This window comes from Acipenser ruthenus, chromosome 5 (genome assembly GCF_902713425.1).
Source record: "Acipenser ruthenus chromosome 5, fAciRut3.2 maternal haplotype, whole genome shotgun sequence".
Classification (NCBI taxonomy): domain Eukaryota; kingdom Metazoa; phylum Chordata; class Actinopteri; order Acipenseriformes; family Acipenseridae; genus Acipenser; species Acipenser ruthenus.
In genome coordinates, this window is record NC_081193.1 from 34,501,494 (window position 1) to 34,527,307 (window position 25,814).

General features: G+C 36.1%; 1 protein-coding gene across 1 annotated transcript in view; it reads right to left on the reverse strand.

The window, feature by feature from the left end:
* Positions 1 to 25,814, reverse strand: part of LOC117403174 (small ribosomal subunit protein uS5m-like) — a 54,061-nt gene that overhangs the window by 17,625 nt on the left and 10,622 nt on the right. Inside the window, exons 3-5 of the mRNA XM_034921173.2 lie at positions 22,402 to 22,527; positions 20,575 to 20,808; positions 11,152 to 11,186 (exon numbers count right to left, since the gene is read on the reverse strand). Coding sequence (XP_034777064.2) covers positions 11,152 to 11,186; positions 20,575 to 20,659 — 120 coding nt within the window. The 5' untranslated portion in view covers positions 20,660 to 20,808; positions 22,402 to 22,527. The remainder of the gene's footprint in view (positions 1 to 11,151; positions 11,187 to 20,574; positions 20,809 to 22,401; positions 22,528 to 25,814) is intronic.

Consider the following 25,814-nt stretch of genomic DNA (forward strand, 5'->3'; position numbering starts at 1 on the left):
AGAAATAAATAATAATAATAATAATAATAATAATATTTATTAGTCTGCTGGTTACTTAAAGTTTGCAACAAAAACAACAACAACAACAATACGACTACTAATAATAATTATAATGAGCTTGTTATCTGAATTAGTAGTATTCCACAAACATCGTTTAATTTACTTCAAAACAAATGAAATGTTTGTTTTGTAAAACAAACAAAAAAGAAAATGACCATGCCCAGCATTTATATTGATAAAACGTGTATTGATAAAGAATATTACACGGCTGTCTACAAAGTATTTGTTTAGCTACAGTTCTACAGTCATTTACTGATTCGGACACAAATTACATGAAATGGCAACAAATGTTTCAACGGTCTTCAATAGTGTTACAAGATGACGAATGTAGAAACGTTCGCTATCACATACAAAGTCGGCTTCTCGGTGCTCATTGTTTACTATAAACATTTTTTTCCAGCATTCACGGTGTTAGTTCTGTTTCTGTGTGTGCTTATCAGCGCCACTGCGTTTAAAGTTGTCAGTGTTTTGCTTTGCTGTGGAGGGTGGCTCCTGCACAAATAATTTAATATGTTGCCTTGTTTTATTTCATTTTTTGGTGGCGGTGATATCCACCACCAAAAAATTAAATCCACAATAGTATCGCCTTCTAAAGCGCCTTCTTTAAAGTCCTCAGTATATTTACCGTTTTAAAAGTATTTCTATTTCTCACACTGAAAAAAAACATCTCACAGCAAAAGTAAAGGCTCTGCACACTGAGGCTGTCTCATCTGCCTTTGAACTGGGTGACGTATCCCTCTCCCAAAAATGAAATAATGCTTATCACAGTTGCTGTTAAGGACTTTTCACAAATCAAACTCAACATTAACTGTAATTACATTAATGCTTGGGCAACGCACATTGAAATGGAAACTTTTTTTTTCTAGACCTTTTTTAAATAAGAACCTTAACATTTGTTTTTATTCTTTATTTACAAGGTGAACATAAACTAAGTATTCTACAAGTTACTGTTTTTCAGGTAAGCATTTAAATATTTAGGAACATTTGTTGTATTATATTTTTTATGCTTTAATAAACATTATATTTAATCATAAAATAGCTTGAAATACCTATTTTTAGAATGTAAAATGCTGTGAAATAAGCAAGTTTTACTGTGAAAAAATACAGCCCTAATTATAACTAGGGCTTCTGTTTTTCGGTTTTTATTAATTTTTTGTCGCTTATTTTGATCTATTTTCAAGTTTTATGTAAATCTTTTTTTTTCTTTCTGGGCTTTCGTTTTTTATATACTATATGAAATTATTATTTTTGGTTACTTTCCAAAATGGTTACATACACAACTTTGACAGTGGTGCGGTGTGAGCGAGCATCCAAATTAAAGATCAAGGGAAGCAATATGTGGGGCCCTTTTGTCAAAAAGTAGGAGGGCCATGGCCCTTCTTGCCCCCACTGGCTCCGGCTCCCCTGTTCCAGGGCACACACCAAAATTGACAATTGTGAGACATTCATTTTTAGTGCAATTTCCAGGTTGACATTCAATTGCAATTACTTGCGAATACTAACAGCAAACACTAAATATTTTTGAATTTGTTTAATAGAAGCTGTCCTTGGTTAAGGTTGTTTGGTTTTCATTATCAGAGCTTAACCTTTTTTATTTACAAACAGAGATACAAATTCATGCCAAAAGATATGGCTGCACGAAATATTGCATGTTGACACATAGTCATTTGAAATGACTTGTCATTGTTTTTATGATTATTTTTGTATATTGATGTAGTAACTTTGGCAACACTTAGCTGTGATAACTGTAAAGCCAGCATGAACTTTGCCACATGGCCAAATATATACATAAATAAACAGATAAATACAAAATGCAAACAATGTAAGACTTAACGTTGTTAATATGAAATGTATGTTTTGTTGCCGTGTTCACATTTTCATAATGCACTGGTAAACAAAGTAATAAATCTCATTTTTAGGGATTCAGCCAAATCTAGTTTCCAGCTGGATGTGTATCTGTGGTCCTGCAGATGCCGATGTAATTTGGCTGATATTCATTTTAAGTTTTAAAACATCTAGGGGAAGAGTTTGTTTTCATCACTGTACTATTGTGGCCTTCCCCTTTGTCTTTCATAAACCACTTCAACAAAAAGTACCACACACTGTATTTGGCAATACAGTATGCTGTCTGAGAGCAGAATCTGCATTTTTGATTCTTTAGGAGTTCAAATTGAGGGTATATGGCCAAATTAAGATGGGATGACTTACTAGTTTGTATCTAGACCTATTATCGCCTAAAATTTGTTATATACATTGAACTATTGTTTAAGGATTAACGGCTCTCTGGTTACAAGCAGCCACCAGTTGTGGTTATAAACAGATGAGCTCCTAGACTGCGATCAGGCCCACAGTTTTGAAAAGGCAGTATTGTAGGTACATTTCAAGCCTGACTTCCAATGTACAGTTTTTGGTTAGCAACCTTGATTAAAACACTGTTTTGTTTCAGTCTTCTCAGGAGCAAAGGTTTTAAACAAAAGAATTCCTGCAAATGGCACAGATGAAATATTGCAGTAATAACCTACAAGGTTTTTTTTGTTTTGTTTTACAGATAACCCCTAATTAAAGCTTACTGATGCAACACAACTGAGACACCTACCATTCATCTAAATAAGTGAAAACAATGTTACGCAGAACCTTGTTTTCAAGTACATCCAGTTTTCTGCCGACACTGATAAACCACATGCGGAACTTGTAAATCGAATAGACTCACTCATAGTTTATTTTGTCAACAAGTAATAACAGTTCATATCACTGAACAATACTAGTATACCATTATATTTGAACAGTTTAATTAATTTCCTAGGGAACTGACTGAACACAATGTGGTACTGAGAATAATATATCTTTTTTTATTTTCTTTTACAAAGCAAAGGATCTTGGTCAAGGCAGGACACCTTCACCAGCTGAGTAAATTATTATTATTATTTATTATTATTTTTTTTTATTATTATTATTATTATTATTATTATTATTATTATTATTATTATTATTATTATTATTATTATTATTTATTTCTTAGCAGACGCCCTTATCCAGGGCGACTTACAATTGTTACAAGGTATCACATTATATATTATTTCACATTATACAGATATCACATTATTTTTACATACAATTACCCATTTATACAGTTGGGTTTTTACTGGAGCAATCTAGGTAAAGTACCTTGCTCAAGGGTACAACAGCAGTGTCCCTCACTGGGGATTGAACCCACGACCCTCCAGTCAAGAGTCCAGAGCCCTAACCACTACTCCACACTGCAGCCCATAAATATTTTATAAGGCATTCCATAAATATTTTATAAGGCATTCTTGCTGACAAGGAGCATAATTTCATCTTACCATTTTATGATATTTGTAATGATATGAGTGCTTTTTTTAAATAACTTATATATTGTGATGTATTCACTTTTTTATATAGTGTATATGCAGTAATGTGTTTTCATCCAAGTTCAGGAAGAGACGCTTCAGTTTAAGTTGCCAGATTGTCTTTTACCATAGCCATGCGCCACAGGGTAGAACCACCAAAAGGTCTGTATAACAGCCAGCACCATTTACTTAATACATCATATTTGAGTAATTGCAAAATCAATGACTTGGAATGATTGCAAACATCATACAAAAACCAATAAACAAACAAACAAAAAAACAATTACCATGTCATTTTAAATAAGATATAGCATTAATGGTGCACTATCACTAGGGTGCTGAAAAACCTCTTCTGCTTATCTGAGTTCATTTCAATACAGTTGTCACTGGTGAAACTGGTTCTATTTTTCAATGATGGAGGCCATCTGCTTTAACAATTATTCCACATGCGCCTCATCATTCAAGAAGTTTCCATGCAAATCATTTTAAAAAAACACATTTGAATTAAACGTAGGATCCAGTTCGGGGCAGCAGTGTGGAGTAGTGGTTAGGGCTCTGGACTCTTGACCGGAGGGTCGTGGGTTCAATCCTAGGTGGGGGATACTGCTGCTGTACCCTTGAGCAAGGTACTTTACCTTGATTGCTCCAGTAAAAACCCAACTGTATAAATGGGTAATTGTATGTAAAAATAATGTGCTATCTTGTAACAATTGTAAGTCGCCCTGGATAAGGGCGTCTGCCAAGAAATAAATAATAATAATAATAATAATAATACAGTATAGCCTGTTACCCCAACCAATCAGAAACTAGAAACAACAAATACTGTACATATGGGAGTATGTGGTGGCTTCCCTAAATATATTCCCAGTTATGCAGGGGATAATAATATACATTCAATTTAGAGAATTATAACAATTCGTTCAAAAGAACAGGATGTTTTTTTCAAGCTAACCAAAAAGTAGTTCTTCCTTGCCTAGTAGTTCGTCTTTTCCTTACGGCAACCGCCCAAAGAGCTACCCATCTCACCATGAGAGAAGGGTTATCTTTCAAAGAACATGAGCAAATCTAATAGGCCACCTACTTAATATAAATAACATCCAATTACACAGGCATTCTGTTCTTATTGTGTCAGCAACAGAACACATATTAGCATGTACAGTAAATAAAATAAGCCTCTCAAACACCATTCCTGAAAATTGAAAAGCCTCTTTTCTCAAGCTGGCTGGGCTTTATTCTAAGGTCAGGTGGTGTTAGATTTCCTGCCAACACCACCTGACCTTGCATCAAAGCGTGAATGTCAGATAGCTCCTTAATAGTCAGTACTATGAAGCAACAAACAAGCGAGCATTTCTTGGTTGTTAAAGCTTAAGACGCATGGATATTTAGATTGAAGGGGGGGGGGGGGGGGGGGGTAAAGAACCTTATTTTCCACTTGACCAAATTGTCCTACATCAATTTTTGAGGGGTGGAGTATATGAAATATGAAGTAATTTGAAAACCTGGTTCTTAGGTTACAAGTTATACAGAAATGTATAGAATGCCAAAAAGTGAAGAGGAAGGGGCTAGGGGAAATATCTAATGAAATCTAGATGGACTCTTCCGAGATAGTTTGGCTTTACTCGTATATAAAGGGAATGCATTTTCTTCTCTTTAAAACTAGAGGGATAACAAACAACAACCGCTGATGGAATGTGAAACAACATCGATCAGCCGCCCCAAACAGTGACTCTGCAATGCAACAAGCACGGGTTGAACTGCCGTTTGGACAAGCGAATCCAGGATGTTTGCTAAACCTGTTTAAATCTGGGTCTGTTCAACAGTCACAATGATCCTGTATCACCTTCAAACATGACCTCTGCTGACAATTTTATTTCTGAAGTTTCCAAAAATCTCCTCGTTCTGTGATCTCTTATTTAGCCAAGAACTGGTAATAGAATTACTTCTTTACCAGTAACTTTTCCAATCACATCCTTACCACAAACTGTAAGCTTCTTGTTCTTTCTTTTAATAACAGCACTTATAAACACCTAGCTACCAAACCGTTTCATTTGGCTTAGAGAATACATTGTATATACATTTTGAGGAGTTATACGGATGTTATTCTCCTGGGTCTCACTGCAAATTATGAGACACTCAAGTCTTAGTGAGTAAAACTATATTAGTAAAACCTGTCAAAGGAATGAAATAAACATGTGACAGTTACATCCAACTACAGTAAACGTACTAACAGATAAAATTACAAGGAAGTGAATTTCTAATTTGAATTAAAAACACTACCTAGGTAAAATCTGGGATAGATAAGTATTCCCTAAAGAATAACAGAAGACACAGTACACCTCTAACAGGGTTCGTACTCTATTTTTCCCAAGTGAAATCAATGACTTTCAGCACTTTCCATGACCACACACATTATACATTTCCAGGACCAAAAAATAATGTCACACTACGATGCACAAGCGTTTTACAATCAAAACTGCAACTGCAGTTACCCCAGCTGTATCACAATAACTAAAACTATAATGGCGATGACAGAAAAAATATTAGTTGTCATATCATCCAAGAAACGACATTAACACGTTGACACACAAAGTCATCCCAAAACTCCCAAAACAACCATTTAGGGATGTATTAAATTACTTCTGTTTATTGCAGCGTATGTATATTCTGCACCTGCTTGCACCTTGCCATCATGAATCCATTAAAATTATATTGAAATGCATTCAAATGAAGAAAAGAGCATAGAATTGTGCGGGATCTAGATACTAAGCAGGTGCAAACATTATAATGTGATGTAAGGATTTTGCCTTGCACTTAGGCAATTGCTGACCTTCCAAAAACTTTACATCTCTGCTTACAAGGTGCAAAACATTGTAAAAGCGAGTAACTAAGAACTGTACAAAAGCACACACCTGCAGAGACCTCTCATTGGCTTCAGCATGGCTGCTGTTGTACATTTCCTGATGTGGCGACACTTGGCTCTTGTTGAGGTGAGACAGGAACACATTCAGAGAAGGGCAAGACAAAGACCCAGCATATTCAATCCCACGGTCACTTTGTTTGGGATGCCGGAGGATGCGGTGCTAAAGCGTTATCGTCTCACTCGCAGGTCATCTTTGACCTCATAGCGGAATTGAGGGATGAGCTAGACCCCTGTGTCGGACTAGGTCCGACATTACAATTTTCTCTTTCCGGTCCGATGTCAAACCCTGTCCGACATCATCAAAAAGACGTAAAGCACAGGTCTCTAGTCGTTTTTTCAACGACAAAAGCCGTGAAAACCATTCAATGGCCGAGTGAGACTGTCAGGAGCCGAGAGAAGCCGAAAAAAAAGGGGCGGATCTGAGCAATACACATAGCCCTGGCACCACAGAGATAACACGGCCATAAACAAACAAGATAGCTGCTTCCGCATCCAGCGCTCAAAGAATATCACTGACATTTGCAGAGCTTTTTGAGATGTTATAGTAATAAAATAATGACTTGGATCGCATAATTGAGGAGTTTGGCGATAAAAGGAGTGATCAGGAGATTATTTATCAGTATGCACGACTATGAAGAGGTATGTGAAAAATACAGCGAACAAGGAGTGGGGTAGGGCTGTAGATGCAGTACTGAGTGTCCTGCAGTGCTTCTTAAACCTGTTTTACTGTGAAAAAAAAACTTTTAAACAGCACGTCTAAAATAAACAGCGCGTGTGAAAATAAATTGGACCTTGCACACCTGAGATGCGCTGAATAAATGGACCGCTAAGGGTTAGATGATACATTATGATTAAAATCAACAAATAAACCAGAATCTTTACCAAGACATGTTGGGCAATTTATTTTGAACAAAATGTTAGGAATCTGTGTTCAAATTAAAAAAGAGCAGTTAAACTAAGAAATAACTACTATAGTAAAGAACACATTGAGGAACACCACAGACTTCTTTAAAGTAGGGGAGTGATAACTTCTCTCAACTGACCATTAAGAAACACATTTTCAATTATAAAATTATAGTACAGACAAGAACACAAAGCCAGGTTGCAGGAGGACAAAAAGGAGATTCAAACTTCACTACAACAATTATCTAAAGAAAATGATCTGGCAAGCATGCTGCTGTACTGTAATTATAGGTAGGATTTTAAATGATATCAATTCACATCATTTTAAAAAGTAGTGAAAATGCACGTTTTTTCCCCCAAGATTACAGTGGGTAGAGATAAATTACTGCCAGCTGACATTGCATTGTACAGATGTATCACCATTAAACAAACCAGTTAAGTGGCTCTTTAAATGGCTTTTTAAGTGGCAATGAATTGGGTTTATGAATAATCTGGGTTATTTCTTGCAATTCCCTTTGCCCATTCAATTTGCAATTTGCACAAATATATGATTGTACAAATAGATACAGTAAATTATGGTGACTCTATACATGTTTTTTTATAGATATTACCTCATGTAAACCTATGATGGCTTTACCAATTTAGTTTTTAATGGATATAGTGGTATTACAGTGTATTTAACCTATTCAATTTCATGCCAACAAATTGCATCTACCATATGTCTCTTCAAGTGTTCATAATACTAAGTACAGTGCTACCCTGTTATAATGCGGTTGTCGGGGTCCATAATTAGGAGACCGCGTTATTTGTGTTCCGCCATAACTAATATTGGCATTTTTGTTCCCAAAGTGATTTACAAGGTGAAAAGCTTTGTTAAGGTGTAACTTTCCATCGTTGCCTACCGCAAGTCTGTTGCACAAACCATTTTTGAGTAAAAGGTTGATTAACGTTAGGGGTGTGCCCATCAACCACATTTTGATCTCTCTATAACTTTTGACCTCTTGACCTGATCAGTCAAAAAATGAAAAAGTGCTCTTTTTTTTTGCTTGAAACAACCTTAGGAACTGAATTTGGTGTAAAATTAGAGATGGAAGGGTTTTAAATGGGTGATTTGTCAAGGAATGACCCAGGCAACACAGCACATTTTCTTATCATGCACAAACATTGCATAATCAGGAATGGCCTTATGGAGCATGGGCAAATCTTACCATGTAAACTGCAGCATAGTTAGCCTCTTTGGAGAAGACTCAACTTCAGTCAAGTTCATCATTAAGATTACCTTTTAAGAAATACCCAAAGCAATTTGTTTTCCGAATACACTACAAGCCTTTGAACCACTGATCACATTTGTTACAGTTTGTGCTTTAAGACTAGCAATCTTCTGTTTCAGTAGATAAGAGGATTTATCACTTGCTCTTGACTCAGGCACTAGTTCATACAGACTGTCATACACAACTGGCAGTGTACAGTTAATGACAAATTGATAACTCAGCCCCTGGGCTACGCCACAAGAGTATCCATAGTAAAACTGAAAAGCAATGCTGTGAATGCCATGAAATCTTATTAGTATTTAATCAGTTTGTATCTGTCAGAAATGGTATGCAGGATAATTGGGACTTTACATGGCTGGCGATGTGGAGAGGGTAGAGCAGTCATTTTAGGCTGCTGCGGTTCTTATGAGACCCAGAGTTGTATTAATGTCATCCCCACAGAGTACGTGAACAATGTTAATTTGAACAACTGCACAAAGGCTACCAGACAACCATATTTTGAAATAAGCTATTTTTGTAAGCTGCAGGGTGGAATGCTTTAGGCCTTCTTAGTGATGGAGTTCAGTTAGGTTTAGTGCATCTCAGGTGAACCAGAAACTGTATTTTGTGCGAACGTCGTGAGAGCCTGCTTTATGAGTTTCTGACTTCTGCCTTTGTCAAAACATTTATTGGGAATGAGAAATATAAATATAACTAGAAAACAAATTATTAAATTTGATTTACACATCACAATCTTTGTAGTCTTTAAATATGTAAATGTACTGGCTGTTTTATCCACAAGATGCATTTCAAATAATTTATGGAAAAAATTGTTAGATTGCATTATGCAGTAGTGTGCTTACTGGCATACAGTGTATATCAATAGAATAAAGCAATTATAAGGTTTCAGATGGCATTGTAACCCACAACAACAACGTTTTAGCACATTATAAAGTCATCTGAAACCCTGAGACTGGAGGATACTTATTTATTACGGTGTGACTGGACATGCATTACTTTACTTTGGCTTCCATCCAGCACTTCCAAGCATTCCATGTTTTTTTATACCCAATATCAATTATAAATGTGATAAAGCCTTTTCAATTTTTTTTAACCTGTTCTTTGCAAATGGGGTGGTATTGCTGCAGGGTTACAGATAGAGCTCTTGAAAACAAGATTTAAAGATCTAATTAGGAGATTGTCCAAGTTAAACAATGACTGTCATTGTCAGCTTGAATGTCTTATTTGAACCAATTAAACCCCTGACCAGATCCTAATTGCAGTTGCTTATCACTGCCATAGGGTACCATGCTGTCTGTCTGGGGAGGGGGTCTCCAAATTCCAATTAGGATCATCAGGGGGAAGGAATTGCCTACAAATGAGGGGTTCAGTAGTTTAATATCCTTTACAATCTCTGCAGAAAAGTGGCAGTGGAACATTCTCTTTTCTTGCACTACATAACTGCTTTAACCTGTAGTAATGGCTTTCTGCATGAGGTATTAATTATGGCATGAGGTATTAATTATGTTATTAATTATAAGTTTTACATTATGTGTACGTGTGTGTCTTTTATAGATAAGAATCATTATGTTTAAATTGTGTGTGAATGTTCTTTTATAGTCATTTTAATGCAGTATTGTCCAAGTTTGGAATTCTCTCATTACACATGGCTGACATTGAGAAGGGGGGAAGATGCATTACAAGACAAAATGGACGCACCATGCCACATTACACATGGGTGACCCTGAGACGGTGGGAGGTATTTTAAAAGACAAGATGGATGCGCCCTGCTGCATGTAGCATGTGGCGGGCAATGAGGTCAGAGAGCACCGTCTGCTTTCCCACAGAGGAAGTATGTGGTAAGCTCGTCGTGTGTGATGAGAGAACGACTACCTCGATTATTGGACAGAAACCAGTCGGGTTGAAGGGGGGTCTATAATTGCTTACAAAGGTATAAATATCAAACATTGTAACATTTTGTTCGTCTTTTCATCTCTTATGAATTGACTCCATGGATATCCGTGCTTTCTGACACAAACATATCATGCACTGAGCTGTACTGAGGCCTTGTCCAAAGTCAGTTTGTAACTCGTGCACATGTGTTTAGATCGGAGGTATACCCTTCTTTCATATAAAGTATTTTGAATAAAAAATAATTTGTCAGCTTAATTTTTTCACTACAAAACTAAGATTTTTTTTCACACTGGATTTACTTCTAATGTTATGCCTGCATTTACTCTAGTGAGTTGAATCACAGTTCAATTATCTCCATTTGATCTTATCAGATCACAGCCACACTGCTTACCACTACAGAAACTTTCCCCAAAGCAATAGACGTCATGTGGGAAGAAAGTTAGCTCCAAGCGAGTTACTATCAATTAAAAAAAGAAAAGCTTCCCATGACAATCCTTTATCTTACACATCTTGTCCTCTTCAAAGTCACTAAACACTGGTGTGTCTATTTGAAATACTGATGTTGCTTATACTGATAAGGCGCAGAATGTATTGTAGCACCCAGAGTGTCAAAGACGGGACTAAATCAGATTAGTGACACCACCTTGGCTGCTTGCATGACATTTTTAAATGAAATGTTGAGCAAAATATAAATATGCAGTGCTTTAAAATATCCAGAAACAATGCCAGATCTTACCTCAATCACACGAGAGTCAAAATCTTCATAGGTTTCTGTAAAAGAAGTTATGAGATTTGTTAATATGGCAATCTGGCATTAAGTAAGTCTTTGGGATCTGTTCAACATTATCTATGCAACAGCCAACTATTACGGACTAAAGATTTGTGATATATATATATAAAAATATATATCCAGAATGACAGTAGCACCTTATTGTTTTGCAACCAGGAGTGGCCAAACTTCCTGACCCTGCAAGCCGCATACCAACATTTTCATATGGCCAAGAGCCGCAATTGAAACGAAATCTTGCACTTACTCTGTGCAGTAGTTATTTCTTGATGGCAGCAAAATAAACAAGAACAAGGGATAGAACATTGCAGAGCCTTACACAGTTTATGTGTGATTTTTATTGTACTGTAGATCTAGTTTATTAAACTTTAAATGTAACACTGCTGTTTTTCCATTACAGTTGGCACCTGCCTAAATCGGTATACTGATAAATTGCGATTTCTGCTTAAATGGGACATACCTCCGATCCTAATGCTATTTATGTTGTTTAATTGGGAAGTCACTTTGTTTAATTGGGATGCAGTATTTTCAAATGATAAACAGAGTTTGCTTTTCAGAGCACGACAGGTTCGCATAGCACAGTGCAGTGAGTACATGATTATGCTGTGACTTGCGTAAATTGCGTAAACCACGTTGAACTCTTGAAGGAGCTGGAGGGAGTCTCCTGTGGTTTCTCAGGCTGCTGTGGCAAAAAAAGTCTCTTCCTGTGATGTGATTTCCTTATTTTTAAATTTAATTTAATTTGGAAATAAACAGCGATTAATTTTGTTTAGGAAAAAAAATAATAAATTGAATTTTAAATAATGTATTTTAACATTTATTCATGTGATTTCATTGTGTTTCTTTTCATTTCGAAATTTAAAAAAAGTAAAAATACTCTCTTGCACATGATGTAAATTATGAATATAAGTGTGACTAAGGTCATGTCAAATGCCTCGTTAAATTGGGACAGCTGGTTATTCGGGATATTTTTACATCTCCGGTTGTCCCGCTAGAGAGGCGCGACTGTGTTTCTGTTTATATTGTATGTATTGCATACTTTAAATAAAATATATTCAGTTATTATAAAGCAAAATATACCTGTCCTTATTTCAACAAAACACCACAAGCTCTTCCCTTGAAAATCTGAATGCTCAGTTTTCATTGTCTGGTCTGTGTTTATTAAATACTTTTAAGAGCTTTGTGGAGGACACATGAACTGTATTTTGAAAGGATTACTGTACCTGCTCATGACGAGATGGAAGATCTATAAATATAATATGAACTTTAGACCTGCAATACACTTAGACATGCATTATCTTGTTTTGCGCCCACTCCAATTTTATAAAAAAGATTCATTAACCTGAATAAGGACATTTGGCATGGGCAATATTTCATGCCATACAAAACTCGCTTGATTCGTTACATCAGCTTCTGTACCGTATGCAGAAAGAGGAACCTGCTGACTGCCGAGTGTGCTTTTAAAGAGGCTGGTTTGTTTCTCCTCAACTTTGATCCAGGAGGATATCCCGATGAAAATGTGTTGTGATTTGTTTCATAGACGTTTGAGGTTGCTCACCTAGTGTGAAAGCGATTTGTTGCAGAGGAGACACAGATGTTTACCACTGTTTTCAGTGAAAGCAAACTCTTCCTCCCATTCTGGCTTAAAGCCTCATACTTTCATTTATTACTTGTAGATGGTTCATTCAATGCCACTGTCTCCACGAAACAAACAAGCACTTAATTCAAAATGATCAAACTGACTTCCAACCACACATCCGGCTTTCACTCGAGGTGATCGGAATACGGATTCTCAAGCGCGCGCTGTCAAAGGTCATCAAGTGACTAAATGTCCTTGCAGTGAACATGCAGGCTGAAAAACAGAGAAGGGGGAAGAAGAAAGAATAATAAACATGAAGGACTACAGAGAACAAAAATAATAAACTTGCATTTATTTTTAGTTTTTCTCTCTTATTTTCACTTTTGTTTGTTATTCTTTCTTCAGTTCATTCGCAAAATGTACGTCACCCAGCATTTCACCGTGAGCTGCACTTGAACTGCCCGGGAGACACGGTTTGGCCACCTCTGTACTATACCATGAGGACATGGGTGTGTACTGTGAAAAAAACAATAAAAACAAAGTGAAATGTAAGTTGACAATAATAATATGCTCTAATCTGACATAGCAGGTCAAAAAAACAAAACATTTAGAAATTCTTATTTGTTTCACGGGAGATTTCCAAAAGAACAAAAATAAATAAATACTCTTCGCTGCTAAGGGTTTTTCCACCCCCAGTGCTAGTAGAGGTGTTTCTTGAATTTGGGACTGAATTGTTTAAAAGTCAAATTTCTCACAGGTCTCTAAAGGAAACAGAGGAAACCCTCTATATTGTTTTTTTCAGCACAATCTGAACTTTTCAATGATAGAATTTACTTTGGATATCTACTCAACTGATTAAGATACTGCAGATTAAATGCGGAAAAAAATTAAAAATGACAATTTCTGTGCCACTTTAAAGCCCTAAAAAAGTAATTTCCTAACATGGTAATTAGACCAATTGCATGTGTCTTGCATTGCTAATATGTAGCAATGCATAAACTATCTATGGAGAAATCTATCAAGATTTGCTCAAATCAAACGTACGAGTCGTTTGTTTATTTGACTGCATTCCAGACTGAACAACACAGAGAAATCCTATAGGCCATTTAAGGCATCAATCATTCACCGTTTCATAGACGTGATCAATCCACCACTCCCAAGTTTTGAGAGACTAAACTCTCCCACACATATCCTAAAATGTCGGAAGCGATTGGTCAAACACAGCGTGTCCAAGCACTGAGTTACTACCGCATATGCCAAGATACAACAGAGACAGCATACAGTAATCAACAGCGATCGATCAGTTCTGAAAATAACAATTGAAAGTAAGATTATGTTTGCTAAAAATAGGTCCTTAGATCCCCTACATGTTGTATCCATCAAAAGTTGCGCCAATCAAAGCACTATAAAAAATATAATACAACCCTTTTTGTTTGCTTGTTTGACTTCCACATCCGACATTGAATAACACAGAGAAATTGTACACAGGGCAGTTTACACCTCAATCATGCACTTTTTAAATGACGTGACTGATACATATGTTGAGAGCTTAAACCCTTTGTAACAGGGGAGATCTGGACTGACTATCTGGCACATGCGTGGTACTGCAGGTAGAGGGCAGCAGTCTCGTAGGATCCGTCTGTCAGTCATGGCGATGACACAGAGAGGTGGGGAAGAGGGTGTGTGGGCTTTCCCTCTCTCTGAGTGGCTGAGAGGCGGGCCTTGGGGGATTGCTCAGCCACCCCAGTGTAGAGGATAACTGAGCGTAGATTGGAGGCCCGTTCTGACAGGCTTAGCGGCAGTGGGGGCACTGCGTAAGCAGCACTTTTCTTTGTAGTTGTATTTTCCCTTTTTCTTTCGCCTTTTGTTTTCATTATTATTTTCGAGCACTTGTATGTGCACTGGACTGTGTACCTGTATTGGTAACCCCGTGGTCCTGTTTACTGTTGTCAATATTCAGACCACGGACAACAGCACCCTCTGCGGGCTAAAATAAATTAAATAAATAAATAAATAAATAAATAAATAAAACTGGGCACCTGTGCGGTGTTTGTAACTACAATCTTCTGTCTCCTGTGTCAGTGAATACCCCCACCATTCCACACCCTTTTACACACTCTATAATACAATTAAAATGATCGGATGCTCACAGCCGGTTGTACAGCGAGATTTATTTTAGCACTTTATGAGGACATTTTTAGGGCATACACTGTGTGCCCCCTAGCACTGAAAGGGTTGACATATTGGGTCCTATTCTAATGCAAGTGCACTGGCAAACACAAGGTAAAGATCAATAAAACTAGCAAGAAACTACTCAAAACAGTTACTATAAACAATAAATATAAACGTCTAACACAGTTCACAAATAATGTTGAGTTACTATCATAACCCTGGTTCCCTGAAATAGAAATGTAACCATTACTTCATGGGTATTTTACCTTAAATACTGTCTAACCTGAATAAATACATCAAAGCTGCACACAGTGCCAGTGACGCCCGCCCCAGAGGCCATAAATAGACTGCTGACACAAGCATCGTCATCATTTTCCATTCAAGACTGCTGCAATCACGGACGCAGAAACCTTGAAGTTTAATGGTTACATTTCTATTTCAGGGAACCAACGTTCCCTATCAAGTACGAAATGGAAAAAAAGACTTATTTTTAAATTGATAATTACAGCAGAAGTTGATTTATGTGAATTTATAATCTGTGAAGTTACACCCATGAGGTACCAGCACAGTCGGAGCTACGAATCTCCAGCTATAATCTTTATTTATAAAATGGAATGTTTGGATGCTGCACGCTGATTGGCTGTTGAGGTAATCGACTTCAAAACATTTGGTCTTGAAAATGTAATACTAATTCTATGCTTCAGTGCGTAATTCGGCTGGTCAAGAGTACTCAATTTTGTTACATAAACAGTAATTATAGCCTTTTAGTGACCAAGCATTAAAAATGCCAATAATGTATTTTTGTGTTGGCTTCTCCAGGTCAGCCGTCGTAATGCGTTGATAGTGAACTTTGTCTTTGGCCTCCTTTTTTTATATCTTTTCATTATCAACAAAAATAAATGACTGGCATTTTAAATGCTTGGTCACTAACGAGGCTAACATTACAACGTAACATTATTCAGCAGGTTTCATTCGACTTTATGAAGCAAAATATGTTAATTCTATAGGGTGATGCAAAACTTTTACCCATAGCTGTATAGTTGACTGGTGTCAGATCGTTCTGCTTTACTGATACAGCAGAAGTAAGCTTTCTGTACTTGTACTTGTAAATTACTTATTTTTGTAACCAATATCAAACACTTTCCCCCAAAAAGCTTCTTTTTTACACAGAAAAAAAGGAATTATGAGTCATGGTCCTTTTCCACAGCTTTTTACAAACTTGACCTGGTTATGGTGGCAGCAGCACAGAGAGGCACAGTAACCAAAAAACAAAAAGAAACAATAATACAATAACCGGTTAGACTTTTAATAGAACATTTCCCATTTATTTTAGTATATATACATCCATTAAGAGAGCTAATTACAATTCAATACAACTTTCTATTATCACTGTTATCCCCTGCCATTTTTGACCTTGCTGGTGAAATTAGTTTTAGATCCTGAAATAGGTTTGTCAAAAAAGCTAAAGCTTTTAATGTCTGCTATGTGAAAGCTAATCTGCCTTTTTAGATGGCGGATGTGAAATTAATCCAATTATATTTGTGTTGGTGGTTTCTCTTCTTAGCTTTTTTCTGCATGTAAAAAAAACAATGCACCATTTAATCCGAACCAAGAATACATTTAATAGTGTTAAAACGTTTAGCTGGGTTAAATATAAAGATCGGGGCTGAATATTCAACTTTTTTGTTGTTGAAAATACAGTAACAGTCTTTAAGAAATAAAATCCAGATGAATACTGTATGAATCCACACTCAATGTTAGAATATGCAGTAATGCTAAAATAAACATGACAAACGTTTTGACTAGAAGTCTCAATAGTTTGCATCGTAATATATACCGAGCATCAAAATAAACTTATCACTATAACACATTTATTTTCGAAAAAAAATAAGGTACATAAATGATGGACATTGACAAAAATGTTTTTGGTTTCTTTTTAATCACTCGATCATTCATTCTTGACCATGACACGCTTGAGTGACTATGACTGAAGAATATGCACTTAATCACCTAATTAGTGACAGTTGATTGGACACTGGATATGGAGTGATTTCAGCTGTTGAATTGCAAGCTTGAATAAAAGCAATAAAGAAAATCACAGAATAAAACCAATATGCCAAGTCTGTCAAGAGAGCACCGCCTTTGTGCAATCGGCATGTTGGAGGCTGGACTAGGGCAGCGTACTGTGGCTCGCCGTCTTGGGTGCTCACAGCCAACAATTTCAAACCTGGTGCAACGATATAACCAGACACACTCTGTCAATGACAGGCCACGAACTGGGAGACCAAGGTCACAACACCTGCCCAAGATCGACAGATCATTTTGCAGCATCTTCGTGATGTCAGTTGTTAATCAGCACAATAAAAAAGTCACTGCACCTGCTCTAAAACAGTTTCTCATTTTCCGATCACATCTAGTGAATTTTATCCAAATACAAGTAATAAATTTATTTTGATGCTCAAATATAAGTGATATGTTTCTTTTGATGCTCAAATATAAGTGATAAGCAAAAAACAAACTAGTGAGCCAGAAGGTTACCCACTTTTCCACACAGGCTATTAGGGGCAATTGGAATTCAAATTCCTCAATGGGAACTGCATGATTTCTATTACAGTACTGTATACATTTTGGATGACTACCGCAAACTGTCAGCTATCTCCTCAGAAACAGAGTAGATTGAAAATGATTCAGTATTTAAAATTTAAAATTTTAAGGGCAGCTGGCTCTTTGAGCTAAATATATATATATATATATATATATATATATATATATATATATATATATATATATATTCATTCCGATGTTCAAATTAATAGGCCTAGTTTTTTTTTTTTTTAATTACAAATCCCAGCTGTACTCAAAAGCACTCAACAGAAAAAGCCTTTGAACACTCTTGTTCAAAGGCTTTTTAAAATCTGGAGATAAGTAAATTATATGTATTTTTTAAACTGTTGCAGACTGATGTCACAGACAAACAAATATCCCCAAATAAAGTATCACAATACAAATCCATATAAATGCCCTAATAAGGTTTCAAAACTAAAAATAAACCACTTAAAAGTTGTTCATGCATCAGAATATGCATTTTCTGGCTACCAAAACCATGTATTTTTTATTTTCTTTTATTATTTTCTTTTTTAATCAATTGTCAGTCACCTCCGGATTATTATATTTTTAAAACACTGAAATCTTGCTGAAGTACATCTGTTATTGAATCATGTTAAAATACATTATTTATACTTCTTAATATTTATCAGTGACCCATTTTTGATTACATTATTGTTTCACCATTCCTTCCCATGTTAGAGGAATATCCCTGATGACAGAGACTGTGGAGGTGTATATATATATATATATATATATATATATATATATATATATATATATATATATATATATATATATGTTTGCATCCCTCATCTGAGAAATGCTTAATTGTGATGGACATTCTGAGCACAAGTTATATTGAGTCTATCAGAATCATGGTCATTTACTTATTGCATTTGTTTTGTTTTTTGGAGCTGATAAAGGCTTGGATAAAGGCTTGGGGCAGCAGTGTGGAGTAGTGGTTAGGGCTCTGGACTCTTGACCGGAGGATCGTGGGTTCAATCCCAAGTTGGGGGCACTGCTTCTGTACCCTTGAGCAAGGTACTTTACCTAGATTGCTCCAGTAAAAACCCAACTGTATAAATGGGTAATTGTATGTTAAAATAATGTGATATCTTGTAACAATTGTAAGTTGCCCTGGATAAGGGTGTCTGCTAATAAATAGTAATAGAGGTTTGTTCACATACATACAACATATGTAATTAGTTGCTCTTTTTCAGTACTGAAACATGGTTGGATATATCTTGGGAAGCACTTACTGTGCTCCTCTTGACCTACTCTATCATCACACTTTTTTGTTTAAATCCCTGGCAGATATGTTTAATCTATGCATCAGTCAGGCTACTATAAACTGTTTCTGGTTGCAAGACATAACCATTTTGAATAAGTTTTACATATATTGCAGTTTCAAACATACTGTAATTACTTTGATTTTTAGCACAATAAACCGAGATCTAAATAATTCTTCAAAACCAACTGCTGCTCATTTAAAAAAATGTATTACATAGTTATTGCTAGGCATATATACTACGGTACAGCTATGGCCACATGTTTTGCATCGCCTGATAGGATTAACTCATTTTCCTTTATAAAGTCAAATAAAACCAGCTGAATAATGTTACATTAATATAATGAATTACATACCGCTTTGTGACATTTCAAAATCTAACATGAAATACTGTACTACTATTATTGCTTCTGGTAGGCTTTTGCAATATCATTTTGTAGTTTCTTTGACTACATGATGTTGAATAAATCGCTCAGTAACGAGGTGCAAACAGCTCATTGATCTATCTGTCAAGCTTACGACAGTAAAGTGCTGTCTTTTTTATCTTATTCTCATGATTCTATATGATATACACATACTGTTGTGTCTGTGCTACTTCTGATCTTTCACTGTATCTTCTCATGATGCTATATGACATACACATCCACAATGTTTTAAAATTCACATCCTAGCCTTGTATTTAATGTATTCTGCATTGTTTTTCACTTTATGTAATGTATTACGCATGGTTTTTCACTGTATCTTGTAAAGCGCTTTGTGATGGTGGTCCACTATGAAAGGCGCTATATACAAGATTGATTGACTGAATAGCAAGGTAATGAGGTGAAAACACCTGACTTGTGGATTAGTAAGAGTGATTACTACAGTATAAGCAGTGTGTTTGTTATTTAAATCTATGTGAATGGCATATAACGAGATCCAAACAGCTAAGTACCCGAAATATACCTCATGCTTAATATGGTATAAACAATGCCTTTGTTATTGAAATCAATGGGAATGGCAAACAGCAAACACTATTTGTCCGATATAAACAGCGGACTGAAATAACCGAAAATATACATATATATATATATATATATATATATATATATATATATACATATATTTATTATGTCTCAATCCTAAAATTCTAGGTGATGCATAACTTTTGGCCATAGAAGTACATTGCTTTTTTGTATGCTATAATATGGTAAATATCTTATACTAGGAGTAGTGAAACTTGAGACAATGCATCATTTGGTGTAAAATGCCCTCTTTAAATAACACTGCTTTTTTTCTCCTCAAATCACAGAACATCTTCCCATCGGAAGCCATTAAAAAACCTGGATCATGCCATGATGTGACCATAAATGCCAGGTTTAATACTTATCCTTTACAAAGTTTCTGGAGAAAAGGTGACATTGGCTCCACTTTTGCTCCCCTTTGTCCCATATGGTTTTAATATTTTTTTTTTTAACATATAATATATAAAAATATAATTTGAAGTTATTTACTATCAAACCTAGTACAAGAAAACCATAGAAAATGGCATGTGAAAAAAAGAATCATGTTTTAACTTAATAAAATTAGTGAGGTAGTGGATGTGGCAAGACGTTTTTATATCAGTATTGGTTAGACAAATTCTAAATGTTTAACATGTGGATATTCTTTAAATGTTTAAACTCTAAGCTTTTAAAAAAACTCTCCCTAGCTTAAACTACTCTTAGTCGGAGGAGCCATGTCTTACCTCCGTTTGGACCACGGTCAGGGGGCCCGAGACTGATTCCTCCCCAGGAGTTTCCGGTCCACCCTCGCTCCCTCTTCACCTTCATCCTCCTCCTGCGGTCCCACTCGTCTCTCTGCCGGATTATCTCGGCCTGCAGTTCCTCCTGCTGGGCGTGGTCTCTTTTAGAGATAGCCTGGATAGTCCCACTTTTCACAATTGGGATATTCAGACCGGGCCAAAGGAAACCCCCGCGTCCTGACAAAATGACACATCAATATTTAAAACAGTATTTAATCACTGAGTTTACCCCATTCCTCATCAAACACCATTGAGCCATACCCAGAGATGAAAGTGAGGAGAAGTAAAAAAAAAATAAAAAAAAAAAAAGCTGAAAACTGGCAGGAATCTGGGATCCACTGCCGTGTTGGATTTTTGACTCAGGAACTCAAATTGAATGAAGTTAAGATTCAGATTACACCTGAAATTAGAATGTATACCAAATAATAAGTGGACTTTAACTGCTGGTTTCACAGACCAAGAGATGCCAATACTTGAGTGAACAAAACAGCAGTCTGTGAAACTTGATGCAAGTATTCCGTCAAATAAAGTTGAGGTAAAATACATATTTAGTTTCAAGTGAAATCTATTTTTTCTTAAATAAATGTTATACAGCATGTCATTTCTTTTAATGTTCTTGTTCGTTTGGATCTCAAAAGCAACTTGTTTACATCAGAAAGTCACCCCCTTTTAATTGTTAACAGGTAAAAAAAGAACTATGTACCCTTTCAATTGTTCTTGTTAATTTCTATTTTTGTGGCACCTTCCTTTCCCTGTGTTATAATATAAGCCTAAACACTGAACCTACAAAAGAAGCCACACAAAATGCTTTCAGTGCTGCACACACAAGGCAAGGGCTCTAGAACCTGAGCTAATCATCCACTCGTTTAGGCCTACTTGCAATACGAAGAATTTAATATTGTAAATGTTTATTTTAAGCACAAAGTTGACATTTTCTGCTTCATTTTATGTTACCATGGAAAAAAAAAATTTAAGAAAATATAGTGCTAATAAAAACAAACTCTAATGGCTTATGTCATGTAAGTTTAATAAAACAACTTAAAACAAATCTTAACGTTCTGTTTATAAAAAAGTTTAAAATGACCTCTTGATTTTTCAATGCTTCTTCTATGGGAATCAAATGTCTGGCAACTTCGTTTTTAGATGCTTGTTTAAACATGGGGTATATTTTATAATTCGCTGGATCACCACTTTTGTCTCCATCAGGTCACAAAGAAAAAGCTGTAGTTACTGTGACGAGTATTTATTTAGTCTACATGTTTTCTGCAGAAAATATGGCTTTCCAATGCCTTGTATCCTCTTTCATAATCCGGGGTTTACATAACTGGTACGTTGCAGGTATGCATGTGGACCAATAAAAAAATGCGGACTTAGTTATTGTTGTATAAGACGCAAGTGTACAGTCAGTATATTTGTAACAGGAAAGCATTTCTAATAAAGGCAGAGACGGTGCTCCCGGTTTGAAGGTGAGCTATACATGGCTAATTTATGGATTATTCCAGGAGAGTGGAGGGTGATCAACCCCGCCCACCACGCTCGCTCGCTCCACAAGTGAATAAGAAAAGAAAACTTAAACTTAATAAAAACTACTGGAAAAACAGAACTGAATATGGATAGCGTTGCTCCGCTAATCAAGGAGGTCCTGCTGACACACTCCTCACTATAAATTTAGCACTTTTTAAAATCAGAAACCCATTGTTGCTTAAAATTTAGAGATAAATTTAGAATTTCAGAATTTGACAAGACTAAAGAAAAGTTAAATAACCCTACCCTCGCCGACAGTCTACCCTCTGTTCAGATCTTTCTTCATTTTTCTTTTAGTTCTTTTCCCTCTTCCTTTTCTTGCACCAGCACCAGTCTCTGCCATGACTCCCCTCCATAACTCCTCAGCTGTCACTGTTTTGAGAAAATAAATAAATAAAATAAAATAATTTGTCTTCTGCTAAAATGCCCTTATAAAAGTAATCCGCTGATAGACTGGGAAAGAAGTGATGTTGAAATGCCACTGTGGTGCCCAAGATTTACAGTAAACAAAAAATACTGCATGTCAGAAATGGTATCTCATGAGTGATCATATAACAAGTGTACAAATTGGGCAAAACAAAAAAATACTGGAAAAACAGAACTGAATATGGATAGTACTACTCCACTAATCAAGAAGGTCCTGCTGACACACTCCTCGCTATACTTTTGGGATATAAAAATCCCTAAACTAATCTTTACTCCATGTAGTTTTAAAACCCTGATTCCAGTTCCACATACGGTGGTTGGAGGTTTGGTTTCTCATAAAAGACAGATTTGTTGTCTGGGGTTGCATGGATGACCTTGTCCTTGGCCGCAGCCTCAAGGTGTGTCAGCTGACCCTTTTATCACAAGGACGTGCCTACCAACCGGTCAAGGAACTGCAGCCATCCAATCCTCAGCTGTGATTCCTGTAAACAAACTTGGCTGGCTGCATGTCTCAGGCAGAGCGTCTGGCTCTCAAATTATTTATACAGAAACAAAACACTATAGAAAAATAAACAAAACAAAAAACACTTTTCAGGTGCAGGGCCTCAGGCCTGCTAAAGTTCTACTTTAAGATTATGGATACGGCTAATGATTTCTATTAGCTGTCTCCCAAACAAAAAACAACCAGTTTCTCAGATTGGACAAAAAAACTAAGACCAAAACAAAGTGGACAATATCAGAAATAAAACACCTATCATCAACATCAATGTGATACAGTACAAGTTTTGATTTAATTGAGCAACCTGGTCCACTGGCTAATATGCCCGAATTTCCTATTCAACAAAGTGCGGTTACTTAGCCCTATAAATGGGAAGGAAATGCAATTTCCAGTACCAACAGTAATGAGGATGGTATCCTTAAAAATAAACTGCATAATCATTAACCAATATTCAGTGGCTTTAAATCACATTTAAAAGGGAGAACAGTTTGGTATGGCAAGAGAGGTACACAAATCTAATCAGAAGTCTTTTTTTTTTACTAAATGGATTTAAAATGGAAGAGCAGTTTTTCTGCTTTAAGTTTATTAAAGCAATAAATCCACTTCACCTACCACGTTATCTAAGAAATGAAATTCATGCCGGGCCATGCGATGATCCCAGTCTGCAGGCCATGAAGTATCTGAGACAATTAGGCTGATATTTAGCGAAGCAGAAACCAAATTACACACCATATGCCTATAGCCTTAATTAATTGAGGGCAGTTAAGGAAGTCCACAATTGTTAAGACAGTAGGATAAAAGAATGAATGAGCTAGATACTTGATACCACCCTCATGCCAGGAGCTGCATTAGGAGCTTGCGTCACTAAACAGCAGCATTGCATACGATTGATCTTGGTTACTTGTCATTCAGTGATGCAAAGCTTAGCTTGAAGAAGGAATGCTATATTTAAAACAACATTCTATTAATCTCTTTAATGAAACAACGCCGAAATGCATTGATGGATTGTTGAATTATCACATGTGGATACAATAAACTTAGATCCAACCTGGCAATAACGGGAGGGAAACTGTCAGCATGTATTTTCCTGTGTCAGATTCACAGGTCTGAAATTTATTTACCCAAGATGGCCCTACTGAGATGAAATCTTATCTTTGGAGTCCTGTTTTAAAAGTGAATACAAAAACACCACCGAAAAATGAAACACTACCTTGCAGCAAGGTCACGGAACTGAGTCGCTCAAACTTTCTTTGTAATGTAATACTAAATAGTGGCTTTTTATAAGAAGAATGCAAAAATTTTTTTGCACAATTTCCATAATATCTGAGGGAAGTAAACAAAGTCCTTTCTGTCCAAAAAAGACATAGGATTCTCAGGTCTAGAGCAGTTGTAATTTTCAATGTTGCTATGGACAGAGAATTTAAACTGTAGTCTTTGGTCTATAGAAAATATATCCTGAAGAAACAGAGAAGACTGGTAAAAAAAAAAAAGTAATGAACTAAAACAGGAAGTGAGCGGACTTAATGATTCTATTGACAGACCTCGCTGACCCTCAGGCGAGTATCCGGTTTCACTTCAATCTTGTGTGCAGGTGATACCATCTTAGCATTCACTTAGTGAGTCACTAACGACCCCAAATTATACTACACTCATGACTGATGAGGATCTGTACTAATGCTGCATTTGAAATTACCATATCACCACATCACGTTTGCCATCATGAAAATGGAATATGAAACAAAATCACCTCCTTCAAAATTACCATCTTAAGCATCTTTTAATTGGCTTCTTGAGTCTGCAGTTAGAACTGACTTCAATTAAAAGCAACTGACAATTGCTAATTACATTTTACAAGGCTGTTTTTCATTTTTCTAAATCAATGGCAAGCATGTTCTTGTACAAACAGATTATGGAGATGTTAAAAGTGATTTAATTATAGATAAAGAATACTTTGACAGGTGCAACTTCCAAAAGTTACAATTAAACGAGCCTCCTAATAAAAAAAAAAATTAAAAACGTATGTGTACACCTAATTTGTTTTTATCTGGGGATAATCAAGAACATGTATACCCACTATTTTGGGGTCATTCACTTAAAGAACAGCTCCGCTCATAGCACAGTTCAACAGCAACATATTGGGCTGTTGTACTATTTTCATCTTTCACTCGGATACCAGTCTAATGCAATCTGAAATCCGTCCAGTTTGGTTCCACTGGATAAAACAAGTTTGAATTGTGAATCCCTTAGCCCAGTTAGGACTGCATGTTGGCAACTCTAATGGAGAAATTATCCAATGTGCGTTCATTGCAAAGGTTGTTGGGCAGGTGTAAAATCTTTTAACAGAATGACTGTGACTTGAATTCATATTGCCAGATGCCCGGGACAACAAGATCTGTCTGAGGAACAACAAGTTTTACCGTTATACTTTGTCTGTTGGACAAATATATCTATTTTATTTTTAAAAAAAATTTTACTACGTTTTTTCTGTTGCTAGAAAAACACTCCGGGTAGATTTCTAGAGAGCCACGCAAGTTTCTGAAAACTCTGAATTGCAGAAGTCAGGCACATACACACAAACATTTAAAAATGTGTACCTCTAGAGCTCAAACCAAAATTATATGCTGTACTCACACATACATATCCCCTTTAAATTCACAAACCCTGAGCAGGGCTATAAATTGGTAACAAAAAGTGCAAGCCAAAATGGCCTTCAGTTCACTAAATTTGTAGAAGG